The sequence below is a fragment of the Ambystoma mexicanum genome, chromosome 5q (assembly GCF_040938575.1).
Source record: "Ambystoma mexicanum isolate Mex_15411 chromosome 5q, UKY_AmexF1_1, whole genome shotgun sequence".
Lineage (NCBI taxonomy): Eukaryota > Metazoa > Chordata > Amphibia > Caudata > Ambystomatidae > Ambystoma > Ambystoma mexicanum.
Window position 1 is genome coordinate 93,110,992 of NC_090933.1, and position 14,011 is coordinate 93,125,002.

General features: G+C 45.6%; 1 protein-coding gene across 1 annotated transcript in view; it reads right to left on the bottom strand.

Moving 5' to 3' along the window:
* The window catches only part of CLPTM1L (CLPTM1 like), a 938,124-nt gene that overhangs the window by 217,458 nt on the left and 706,655 nt on the right, over positions 1-14,011 (bottom strand). Inside the window, exon 13 of the mRNA XM_069620583.1 lies at positions 3,178-3,212. Within this exon, the coding sequence (XP_069476684.1) occupies positions 3,178-3,212 (35 nt within the window). The remainder of the gene's footprint in view (positions 1-3,177; positions 3,213-14,011) is intronic.

A 14,011-nucleotide genomic window follows, 5' to 3' on the forward strand; every position in this document is an offset into this window, starting at 1 on the left:
TGACTGTTGAAGAAACGTTTTCTCTACCTTTTTCTTACTGATTAGTCTCACTTTCCCGAAATTAGGGTAGAGGAACATTTTTGTTTAAAGTGGTTATTTGGGCTCTCCCAAACCCTTGTTTGAGTCCCTTCTTACGTGTCCAGGGAAAGACACATTCTTCCTGATCCCGACACTGGGGGTGGTGTTCTGCGAGAGGATCACATGGGGGGGAGGGAAGCAGGTCAGGAAGAATGGGAAACCCCCTTGTTTATCTTTCCCCTGAAGCCACTCTCTTCTTATCGCTTAAGCACTAGAAGTAAGAAAAACAACATTTTCCTTTAGGGACTCAAGTCCCAGAATTTCCTAAGTACAGGGACGAGGGATGAAGAGGCACAATGTGGCAGGAATGGTCAGATCATTAGTGTAGATGACCTACACCTGAGGGAGACAAAGGCTTAACAACCCCCCACAGGTGCAGGCCATAGAGAAGAAGCTGACTCTGCTAGTGAAGATCAGAGGAAATCTGAAACAAAGTATGTGGTTCAAGTTGGCAGCCCAAACAGGAGCTGGAGAAAGGAGAGGACGCCGGGACCATTGCAGGGCAGATTCCAGCTGCCGGTCCTGAGTGGGTCAGTTTCCCCAGAAAACTGCAGTGCAGAGGTTGCGCAGTGGAAAGCGTGCAGAAGGAAGGCTGTCCCACTTGTGACCGGTTCTGCAGTCTGAGTGGTGGGAAGCGGGCATGCACCTGTAGGCCCTGAGGCCGTTTCGGATGGCTAGTGTGCACCGGCGCTCCAATCGCAAGTGGCGCGAACCAAGGCAGGCTTACCGTAGAGGTTTGCTGCATTGTGAAGGGCCAAAGCCGGACCGCAAGGGGAGTATGTCCCTGCTTGCAGGCGGGAAGCAGAAATGAGAGGCACTCGTCTAGCAGCAGAACAAGTGCAGAGTGTGAAAAAAAAAGTATTTTACACACCGATTTTGAATACCGAATATTCAGAAGAAGTACTTGCAGAATGGTAAAAGCAGTTCCCAAGCTAGTGGTGCATATTTAGCTGGGGAAAAGCAGCTAAGACTTAATGAACAAAAGCCAAATGACTAATCTTGAAAGTGGGAGTGTTTGGAAAACCCAACCAACTGTGGGGGCAACTTTATTAAGAGTCGGTGTCAATAAGAATTACCCAAGCCAAGAGAGGCTGGAAATAAGAAACTCAATCTGGCCAATATTACAAACAGCATAAGAGGGCTAATGCTAGTGATGTAAACTCTGAAAATAAGCGCCCATATTGTATACAACATCTTGTACACGTTGGAAGTCCCACAGTTTGTCAAAACCAGGGGAGAAGTAAAAGGAGATTGCATCCCTGTAGGTCTTTGGTCGTTTGCGCAGTGGGGAAACAAGAGTTGTGAAAAAAGGCTACCCTTCTGGGGGCAAGTTTGCAGAAGGAAAGGTGCATCATTTACAGAAAATTGTTGAACAGTATTCATGTGAACCTGGTCTTCCCTAAAAAGGTGTCGATTCTTAAAGCTGTGAGTTGTTGAATGCTGTGAAGCTGTTATCATCACTTGTCAGTTGACATTTGAATATCCAAAGCACTGTTGCTGTGAAAAACTGTTTGGGCATGGGAGTACACATGAATGGAACCCTTTTGTGATACTAGGCCTGGCAAGGAATCAGGCCAAGTGAAAGTTGGAGAAGGGCTAACAAGGTGGTCCTAAACAGAGACATTGCTTGCTTTTGTAATACTAGAGGAAAAGCCAAGCAAGGCTGTTGGGGAGAAGTTATATTTTCTGGAGTCGTTGAAGTGGCAAATCACCCCGACCAATATAAGCGTTGTTGCTATTGAGAAACTGAAAACCAGCTCACAGAAGAATCTTATAATGTATGCGTTGGAACTTTCTGTTGACAAGTTGAACTTACATCAGACTATTTTGGAACTTGGTTGTGAATCAGGATTTTCTTGTCTTTTTTCTTTTGAACTGTGACGTAGAATCACTTTTAAAAACCTGGGGAAGGGGAGGTCACCCAGGTTCTGAAAAAAGACTAAGAACTCATTGATTATTGTTTTCAACTGCCATGTATGTCCTTGTTTATTTGTTGTATGTTTAAGTGTGAGGGACAGATATCCTTTGTTAGAGTGTTTCCTTTAGTTTATTTTAGGCAGGGTAATCCTCGGCAGGGTAGGAAAAGTGAGGCGTTGATCCAACCTAATATTCGAATGAAATGGCAAATGTTGAGAAAACTTTACAACGTGGTCCGTCTCACATTTCTGATCTCCCACACAAGCCAATTTGCCATCTAATATGTTCTATTTTGACAAAGAGCGCATATTTACTTAAAGTTATGGCAGCCTAAATCCTCATAGACCGAATTTTTTTTTGATGTAATCACTCAATAATTACAAGAAAAACACATAGAAGCAGAAAGAAATACAATTCAAGAAAAAAGACTAACATTAAAAAGAAATATATACATTAAGATAGGTCAAAAGAATGTCTTCAAAACCATGTACTGCTTGAAAAAGTGTGCCATGTTATCCTGAAATATTGCAAAACTAAAAATGCAATACCTTATAATTTCTTTGAGGCTCAAAACAATTTGGAAAAAGTAGCTGCACTGAATGGTGTTGTGAATTATGGGTGTTGGCTATCTCAGCTGAATTTGTAACTCAAACAGAAAGTTCAAAAGATGTTAAAGGAACCTTCTTGACGATGGTGGAAGGATTATGCAGGTTATCAAACTAAAGAGAATTCCATGCCAAAGAAATGTGTTGTCCCAATTCATCATCATTTGGCAAGTCTTACAAATCAGTGTCTATGAAGAATAAATGCAGTAGGAATAATACTGTATGCCATGCAAGTTTTTTCCCCATGTATTTTGTTCTAATGTCAGGCTCTCCTTTTGAAATTGCAAGTCTAGTTTATGATGCATACCATTTATTTCCCTCTTGCCCACACTGTTTATTTCTCCCACAATATGTCTGGCTCGTGCATGACCTACTCAATTCAGCGGCGTGATCCACTGCTGTGTGGCCCCATTGATAGAGAACGGCTGCTAGATAACACTAATCTTGCAAGTCTTGATTTGATGCACTGAATAACAACATAATCCTAGGACCCCAGACAATATAATATGAAAAGGAATCACACAAATAAGCATTCACAAAAATCAAAATGGGAACATTATGCCAAATAAATATTTACCATTGACAAAGCTGTTGATCAACCAGGAATACCAGCTGTAAAAAAAGAGGGTGTGATGAGAAGTTGTTCACTGTTAACCTAGCCATTGGCAAAGTTACCTCCAACCAAATAAGTTCTTACAAATTATAGTCTCACTTTTTTATCCAACACATTAAGCATTCTGTTCAGGTATCTGGGCATGCACATGCAAAAATCAGTATAAATAACGAATTGTGCTCAATCAGGAGCATGTGAGCAAGAAAAATGGGATTTGTACCAACTGGAAGTAGATTTTATTTAATAAAATCAATATTAATATTTTTAAAATTATATATTTCTATAGCATTTAAGTAAATAGTATATTTCCAGATTTTATTCCTGAGCAGTTAAGACAGCTAATGGTGAAGTTCCTATGGTGAACAGACTCCTCTGACAATGTTTAGGAGAGGCAAGCTTAGAATACAATCTTTTTATTCATATTTTAAAATACAATAAATACATGTACTTTAAATATTGGACTTCTATAGATTCTTTAGAGTTTTCTTAAACTAAAGACAGAACATGCATACGGAAAGCGAAACAATGGATTCTTATGGTAAACCCTACCTGACACAGTTTAACAGATGAAGTTCACCGATCACAAGCACCAAGTACAAGAAGCCAACATTCACATGCATATTTATGTGCTTCCTAGAATTGCCAATGTATTGGTTGATTGCAAAGGAACAAAATGTGGAAAGAAGCCTTGTAGTCAAACATGAAAATAACCCAGCAAATTTTGTGGCGGAGGGGGGTCTATAGGTGCCATGCAACTGCTACTAAACGTGTAACAAAAACTGGCAACTCAAACTTGCCTGGCTTTACTTAATGACATTTGCAGTCTTATGTCTGGACACAGAAATCAAACGGCAAAGAGCAGCCTTACAACCCAACGTACTGCCATCATATGTCAGGTGCAGTCTGATATGGACAGGTGTTACAATCAAAACCGCCGTCAGGGCTCGAGATAGGAGATTCATAAGAATGTTAGGTAAAAGTGGTTCGCAATCTATTCTTGGGATGTTGTGAGTAAAAGGGTTTTTGAACAAGTAAAAATGTAGTCTCATTTCCAAATGGACTATTTTTAGGCAAGAATATATAACTGCAACATTATGAGTGGTATATATCCCATGACCTCAGTTCTGCCTAGATTTCACGTACTCAGCTGGCGGGGGACCCACAGAACTGCAGAGATTACAAGCCACCTAGTGCAGGGTAGGTTGGGAGGGCGATATGTGGAATCCATTAGAGGGAGGACCAATCCATTACAAAGAACATCGCTGTATACAAGTAATTTGCCCCCACAGAGTCCTCATCTTAAACAGACTCCAATGGGAGTACAAAATCTGGAGGAGGGAAGAGGGCAAAGCAGCATAACCTACATCAGAAACCTCTCGAGCACTGTCCAACCAAATCATGCACCCAACATGGAATTCAGGCAGTAATGCGTGATGAACGTGTGTAGAGAAGGCCATGTAACTAGGCAGTCTTCTGCAATGCAGATATATAACTAGCATGGCTCTAGTGCAACAGGCACTGAAGACCTCAGGCACCACTTTACCAGTCATAGCATTCCATTCTGAAATGCAAAGACTGGCCCACCTGTACAATCTGTCTACTTAGTGACTGCTCAGCCAAACCAAGCACCAGCAAAACCAACAAGTCACTGGTCATCTTTCCAGATGGTACCTTGTCCTAGAGACATAGCAGCTGAGGCACCCTGCCCTGGAGTCCATATTAAATCTCTTAATGGTTTTAGGATGGTGGGGGGGGGGGGTAAAAAGACAGGGAGGTGGATCTTCTAAGAGAAAGTCTGACCGCCTCAAAGTCACTTTCTCCTTAAAGAAGTTGAGGAAAGGAGGTTGAACTGCAAGAGCTTAGAATTCACAGACCTATCAGACGTGATGACAACCAGGAAAATACCCTTGAAGCGAGTACCCCAATGGACAAGAATGCAAGAGCTCAAACACAGCCACAATGAGATGTACAAAACAAGTTTTAAATCTCACACAGGAACAATTTGGCGTGGTGGAAACCGATTAGAGTCAACCCTGCAACAATTGCTCAAAAGTGGATATGGAGAAATAAAAGCACTATTTCGGGTCTCCCTTTGAAGAATGAAATAGCAGGCAGGTACGGCTTCACAGTGCATTCTGCTGGCCCTTCTGGGCCAAAGACCAAAGAACTCAAGAGTTCCACAAGGACAAATGATCCAAACCACTCTCACAGCACCAAGCAAAAAGCTCACGCCACCTGCAAGCGCAGAATGACTTGGTGTTCAGCCTCTTGGCGAAAAGAAGCACATCAAGTGCACATGTTCACTTCTTGTACTTTAGCCGCTCATCAGCTAAGCATTAGATTGAGAATGCTGAGGCTCCACTGGTAGTGCAGGGTTCTCCAAGCCGAAGCTGGGAGGTGCCAAACAGAACCAAAGGACATGTCCAGGAGCTCTGGGCAACACATCCACTGGTGCAGTCTGAAGCAATATAGATCAGGGTGGACCTTAACTTCCTTAGTCTCCTGTGAACAAGTAGAATGATAGGAATCGTAGGAATTTGCATAGCGGATGTCAACGTTCCTTTTTACATCAATGCCTTTCTCAGATTAAACTCCCTGAAGCAGAACAATTTGCACTTTTGGATGACACTGAGGCAAAGAGGTCCATTCAAAGAAGAGCAAAGATCTCGGCCAACTTCCTGACATAGTTCCCACTCTTGAGACACACTCCTAGCACCTATTCAAGATGTTGGCAACCACATTCTACATCCTTGCTAAATGGGCAGCAGAGATGTAGGTGTTCTCCAGTGCCCAAAAACATAATTGCATTGCTTCCCTGCAAAGAGGCAGTAAGCTCACGCTACCCCTCTTGTTGAGGTGATGTATGGCTGTCTTGTTCATCAGAATCTGGAAACACATGCCTCTTGTGGATAGAACAAAAATACACAGAGAAAGCCTGAAGTTGTAAGATAAGTTGAGGCTAAAGCTCAAGCTGTGCAGAATATGTGGTAAAGGTGTGACAACAATTACTCTCGGGAGCAAGCTGAATGAACCAGTCAACCAGTTATGGGAATCCTGTCCCTCATGAGATGAGAAGCCACCACAGGCAACAGCCTGGTGAATACCCTTGGGGCTCGTTAAAGCTCAAAGGGCAGGACAGCAAACTGGTTGTCGTTATTCCTAACCATGAATTTAAGGCACTTCTTGTGGTTTGGAGGGATCGGCACACAGAAGTAAATGTACTTGAGGGGTTCTATGTGATATTGTTGAATATTGATAACCGCACACCAAAAAGACCAATTTTGTTTGGCCAATTTGGTGCAGCCTTCAGGATTCTAAATATATATTTGAAATCTATCCCTATTTCACGGGGTTTAACCCCCCTCCAAACCCCAGAGTCCCCACTTTCACCCAATCCCTGGCCCTCACACTTTAAAATAGGGGAGGGGGGTCCCCGCCCAAACCCACCAAGTACAGTACTCTAAACGCCCCTACGAACACGATACACACAATAACAGCAACACATACACCTTCTCACTCACCGCCCCTTCCCTTTCATGCCACAAACACTTCTCCTCAACACCCACTCACACACATAACTTATCCTCTGCTCCATCCCCCACCACGCTACAAACATTCTCCCTCAACATGCACACAAACACACTTACCCGATACGGCTGTGTCGTCAGTCTACCCTGCCTGGTCGCACCAGTCAGCCCCAGCGCTTACTCATCATGGCAGTTGCGTTACAGGTCGATTTAGAAAGACTGCTGAAGCGGTCTTTCTAAACCAACCTTTTTTTAAATAAATGAGTAATTTTCACTAAATACCACTTGAGGCCCGGTGACAAAAGCCATCAATGAAGGTCGAGAGTCTGCACAGAACTAATTCAATTACCAGCAGATCAATAATTGGATGCAGGCCCCCATATTTCTTTGGCCTTATTGCTGAACTGCCAAGCCAAGGGATGTTGCCATTCTCTTGTTAGATTTAAACTTCTCCAGGGGCCCATTGGCCCTAGACCCAAACTGTCAAATGGCATATCCAGGAGTTTTATCTGGATGTCGGGGGCAACACCTGACATTCTAAGACAAAGGGCCCCCAAAGAACAGTTCTAGTGTCAACTGAACCATCCACACAGTCTGCAGTGTTCAGTGACTGCAAGATGATTTCCTTAACTGAGTTAAGGACCGAAGGTACCTGCCTTAAACCAGATAATGGAAGCATGGTTCACCAGATACAAGTGGAGGGTAGGCTGAGTGAAAGGAAACTCTGGTCGGCAGGGTAGCACTTCTTGCAAATGTCCCAGTCTACAGCCAAAGCAGCCTTGAACCACACAGCCTTCAAAAGGGTCAGTCACAGTAGGGTTGAATGGAAAACATGTCTCCACAAGGGAGCCATATACCAATATGTACATTGGGTTATGCCTAACCACAGGCTTTGGCATTGGCCTCTGAAAGAACAGTTTGCAATTTCCATAAGAGGATGCTTGCATGAAATTTTAAGCCCCAGTGAGGTGTCAAACCGTAGTTGCCATGCAAGTCTGAGGCCAGCAGAACACTTAAAACATACACTTGCCTGTAAAGTTCTTCAGGAAAGTCCTCCACCTTCCCAGTTCCCATGGGTTCAAAGCAGTAAAGTAGACTGTCACCTTCTGTTAGGAAGGTTTTCTTTTTGCAACTTTCCCTCCATAGTTTCCTATGGAACCCCATTCATTGTGCCCCGTTATTTACCCTGTCCCGACTTATTGAAGGAAAGTAAAGCCTTCACCTTCACTTCCCTTTTGCTCACGTATGGGGAAACGGATTAGTCCTTCACACTATCAGTAAAACTTTAGTTTCCCTTTTGAATTCTTGTATTTTTATATTGCACACTGCACCTTACAATGCAGTGCAATGGGGATACTTTTGAATGACTAGCTTTTTACACTTAGGATTTTTGGTTACTTTTAGAAGTGCCTAAAGACAAACTGGTGGCAGCAGTTACTTTTTTACCAACCATTTTTGCATTATTTTTAGTGTGCGCATTCGCGTTTACCACGTATTGCTACTAAACGTGGCTAGCCATCCTAAAAAGGCTGTGCCACGAGATTTCCGCTTGTTGGCCATATTGGAGTTTGGCCTGCTTCCTGCCTTCTCAGGACAGGAAAGTCGTTAGAAGGTCATGCACTTGACCGGAAAGCTGCTCCTTAGTGGGCTAGTGAGCCTTTGTGTGCATGTGTGGGGCCCAGGCTCTGACGGTCTAGTCCCAGTCCACATCACTGGTGCCAGAAAGACTGCCTCTAGTGGTATGTGAAACCAGGAGTTGTCTCTGATTAGACAACTACTGGCTGTTTGAATGGTGCAGATCCTTACCATTGGTAGGCTTGGACTTGCTTCCAGCTCGGATTTTGGATAAGGAGAAGTCTTCTGCAGCTATTCTTCAGATCTACATTGGAGCCAAGAATCTCTTGAAGAAGAGTAGACTTGATGCACTGAAGACCACTCCTGAAGTGGCCCAGCATCCCGTCCAGCGGCCGGCCCGGTGAAGCCCTGCCCTCTCCTTCAATTGTAACAGGTGTTGGTAATGAAGTTGGCTCCTTGGGATTCGCTCCTTGAGGAGGTTCAGGAGACCCCATCTTATCATTAATATGTTGGGCTAAGACTTCCAGAAACGGTTCAGACAACAGTCTCCAGGACTGTATTAGTAATATCTTTAGCCATATCGGATGAGTCGCCTTGGATTTCTTCTAGTCCCAATTGCTGAGCAGGATTGTAAATGTTTAATATAACAGGTCTGAGAACCTGTATGGTCAACACTAATTGCGAATTTGATTGAGTAGGTTCCGCCCAAAACTCCTCAGTCGTAGGAGAAAATTGGGGATTTTTGTAGTCTTGGGTCTCAAAGGAATGGCAATAAATTCTTCAGGTGGCACTGTGAAGTATTTTAACGAATCAACATCCTCAGAGTCTGAAATGAGGCTAATATGCTCATTTGGACTTTCCAGTAGCTATGGGGCATCTGTTATTAGATACGATAAAGCTTTATTTTGGTTGACAGACCATAAGAGCACGTTGTCACAGAGTCTTAATAACAAACAATGAAAAATACAGTCATTCTTACAAACATACAGTTGGAGATAAAACTTGAGTACAATACAATTAACCGCAGGATAAAATCGTAAACATTAATTTAAATATGCAAATAGTATTACTGTTGTTTTTAAGTCATAGTATGCATTATGCAGATATCAATTAATAGAACTACGTCTTTTCCTCCAGGCCCAAGTAAGATAATTAGCAACAGAATGTACAGCCAAGTCATCATTCGCATTTGAACACAAGACAATCGCTTGGTCGTTCTAATAGATCTCACTCTGAATAGCATCTTCAGATAACTTTTTTTTTTGTCACGATAATCTGGGCAAATTAGCAAAAAGTGCTTCAAATTCCCAATTGCGTTATCGCAGAAAGGGCATTTGTCGGAAACCTCGCTCTTCCACTAATGCAGTAACTCAGCCAACTGCAAAATGCCCATACGCAAGTTATTTTTTTAAAAAACGTTCTTTATTGGTTTTTTTTTTACAACGGTCAGTGAACAGGTAACATACATGCCATGCACCATCTTTTGCCGGTAACCCTCCTCTCTCCCCCCTACCCCCCGTGTCCATCTTTCATCTGATTGGGCGTGTATTCTTGGTTGGAAAGTTCCTTTTATGTGTTATCTCGGCCGTTAGAGTTTTGAATTGGTGAGATCCTTTGAGTACATGCCTGAGACAGTGTTTGTGAGTCTATATCATAAGTGGTTGATATCAAGTATGCTATGTATGGGCCCCAGATGTCTGGAGGGCGTGCATGTAACAGCAATGTCCCGATGAAGCTGGTTTCTGTGTCTTGGCAATATGTAATGTCTTTTAGCCAGCGATGTAGGCTCGCAGTGGACCTCTTCCCCAGTTGCACGCTACTCTCCTTCGTGCTAGGACCAGTAGAAGGTCTGTTAATTTCCAGGTAGTGCCCGGGAGGTCCTTAGTGAGTCCCAGCATTGTCAATTTGGGGTCGGGGAGCAGTTTGGTGCCGATTATTGCCGACGTTTTTTCTAACACTGCCTTACAGAATGTGGCCACCGTGGGGCAGGTCCATGCCAGGTGTAGGAAGTCAGCCTCTGGGTATCCGCACCTGTTGCACTCCGCAGGGATTGTGTCTCACTGTAAATGGAGTTTCGCTGGTGTGAGGTATATTTGATGCAGATAATTGAAATGTATTAGTTTATTTCTGATGTTTGTTAATCTGCTTAGAATCACATGCTGTGCATAGGTCCGACATCCAGTGGTCACTGCGGAGTATTGCATTTTGTTTTTCGTAGTCGAAAAGGGGACGTCGACTAGGCGTGTCTGAAACACTATCCCTATAGTGACGTGCGTTGTACCCACAATCCCTCACGCGTCGAGGTCCCTCAGATTGTTTTTTTCCGCCCAGCTTCTGGTCGCCTTCACGCGGAGCTCCTCGAGAGACATTGCAACCCTCGACCTTTGGTCGTTTCTTCTACGAAGATTAATACAGCACTCCCTCGACGCAGTGTAGCTGTTCTCCGCCGAGCAAAATCGTCGACGGAGGGTCGAGCGGAGGAAATCTTCAGCGCTGCCGAACACGTGGCCTGGCCTCGCTGGCCACTTACAGTAGGGAGAGTGGGGTCGTGGGACATCTCTGGGTCTTTCTGAGAATGCCTTTCACTTTCCCCTTCCTTTCCCTGGGGGTGTTTATCGCGATTTTTTGCCTCTGCTATGGAGAGGACACCATTTAGGTTTTGCCCACTTTGTAAAGGCAAATTCACTTGGAAGGACAAGCACTCACGGTGTAACCGCTGCTTGCCCCTCGATCACAAAGAGGAAGGGTGCGCGGCTTGTCGGCTTCTGAAGCCTAAAACTCTAAAAGACCGTAGGGTTAAAAGGTGGGCGGCCTACGCGATGTCGAAGGCCGAAGGTTCACCCGCCGCTGCTACCACCGACAGTGACGAGGAACGCGATGACACGACCTCCGCCACGGAAGTCGAAACCCCCTCTAAGGAGCGCTTACGCGCTTCATCGTCTGTCCCCGGCCCCGACGGGCTCGGCTCACGCCCTGCTTATGGGGATGAACACCCCGGCGACACTGACGCACACAAAGATTCACATAAAGATAAGCACACAACCCATGGCTCTTCTTCGTCTAAGTCGAAGAGAGCTTCGGCGCCCAAGGAGACGCAGGTTCCACCGGCGGCCTCCTCGGACCGTTCGGGTTCGAAGCCCCTCTCGCAACCGCAGCCGCGACCTGCGACTGGGCTTTCGGCAAACAAGGGCGCCACCACCAAACCACCGGCCGGTGCGCATCAACAGAAGGCGCATACCGCCGTACACCGCTCGATACCCATAGCGTCGAAAACTCAAGCTTCCGCCGACAAGAATGTCGCCGATAGCTTAGCCAGGATCGTTGTAGCCGACGCCCAAAAGCGTACGCCGAAAATTTCGTCGAGCGTTACGCATAGATCAAAGGATACGCCGAAAACACCCGAAGGAAAGCAGGGATTACCCCCTTCAGTCAGGGAGTCTCCCTACACACCTGAGGGTTTTGAGGAGGGCGACGGGACACTTTCCTCGACGCTTTGGGAGAGGTCGAGCCATTTCGAGGTAGACAACTCGAGTTTTCCCCCGCTAGACCGCTCTGGGGTACCCCATGAAACTATGGAGAGACTCCACCTCTGTATGGAGAGGATGGAAAAGTTTATGAGTACCCAAGCCCCTCTAACTCTCAGAAGAACTAGAGAAGGGCCTCAAGACGACCCCAGAGCCAAAAAACCGAGGCTGGTCGATCCCCTGCTGGACACAGCCTCAGACTTCCAAGACGTATATGACCTCACTGGGGAGGAACAATACTTCGAAGAAGAAGATGATTTCATGGACAACAAAGGACAGAACCAGGAGGAATGTCTAGAAGACAGAACAGACATTATAGAAGAAGGCTTCGGGATTAGCCCAGGAGAAGGACCTTCGCACCCCTGGCAATCACCATCAGTGTGTTCCGACACTGATGCCCTAAATCTAACTCCTCCGGATAATTCTCCAGTTAGGAACACGTCTCCAATAGACGATCAGCCTACTTTCAATGCACTGTTGCGCAGAGCAGCAGCGCATTTCGAACTGGACACGGGAGAACTCTCTCCAGAATTAGACTTTGTAGAAAGAGTCATTAAAGAAAAACCCCCGGTCAGCCAGACCATTCCTCTCCTCGCTTCAGTTAAAAGGAGGATCACCCCGTCGCTGTCCACTCCCGCTTTGATCAGAGGGGTCAATCCACGGATTGAGAAACTTTTCGCTCCTTCACCCTCAGACCCGCTCTACATTAGAGGACATTCCATACCGGACTCCCTAGTTGTATCTAATACTAGAAAGAGGGCAGGGGTACCACTTTCCACCAGTGAGGCACCCCCTGACAAGGAGGGCAAGAGGCTATATGCCCTTGCAAAAAGAGTTACTTCCTCGGCTGCCTTCTCAGCAAGAATTGCCAACAACAATTCCTTGCTGGCGAGCTACGCAGACGCGCAGTGGACCAAACTGCGCAAAGACGCAGAGGAAGCACCGGAGCCTTTACGTACACGCCTACTGTCGACTATTGGCGAAGGAACACAAGTGAACCAGAGCATTGTAAAAAACTCTCTGGACGCGGCAGAAACAGCAGGACGTTCCCTGGTACAAGGAATACTCCTAAAGCGCCATGTATGGCTGCGCAACTCAGGCTTTAAACCGGAGACACAGGCGTCTTTAATAAATAAACCTGTCGAGGACGCTAACCTCTTCGGAAAAGCGGTAGATGAAGCCCTAGAGATGGCCAAAAAAGAGTTCGACACTATCAAGACTCTTGACCAGATCTCTAAGCCCACTACCAGACGCGGCTATGGCAACAAGCGCTTTTTTCGTGGCCAACGGCAACAACAACAAGGTCAGCATCAGCAATACCCTGCCACCAATTACCAAGCCAATAGTGGGCAGTACAGCCAAAGAGGCCAACGCCGGGGCAAAGGGAGAGGTCGGGGATCCACCCCCAGAGGCTCCCAAGCCCCCAACAACTCCAAGTGACGCGAAGATTCGCGTCCCCTCCCATGCGACACCGGTCGGGGGCCGGATAACATCCTTTCTTCCTGCATGGGAGGAGATAACGTCAGACCGTTGGGTACTTTCCACCGTAGCCCACGGATACTGTATCGAATTCAACAGTTCCCCATCCTACAAACCCCCGAGGGGACGACGGTTGACGCCGGAACATCTTGCCATCCTTCTTCAAGAAGTACAACAACTGCTGGAAAAAGGAGCCATAGAGGTCGTGCCTCTATCTCAGGTAACGGAAGGTATTTATTCAGTGTACTTCCTTGTACCCAAAAAGGATCTAACCATGCGCCCTGTATTAGATCTGCGCCCAGCGAACAAGTTTATCAAACCCCAAAAGTTTCGTATGGTGACCTTACAGGAGGTGATCCCGCTGCTTTCGCAGGGAGATTACATGACAACATTGGACATGAAAGATGCATACTTTCATATTTCAATGTTGCCAGCGCACAGAAAATACCTAAGGTTCATGATAGAGGGCAAACACTACCAGTTCAAGGTGCTACCCTTCGGTATAGCTTCAGCACCAAGGGTATTCACAAAGGTACTGGCAGTGGCTGCGGCCCACCTGCGCAGGTTGTCCATCCCAGTTTACCCTTACCTCGACGACTGGCTCATAACAGGGGACTCTTACGAAACATGTTTCTCCAATACCCAAAAGACGGTAGACCTTTTGTTCCAACTGGGCTTCTCCATCAACGAAAA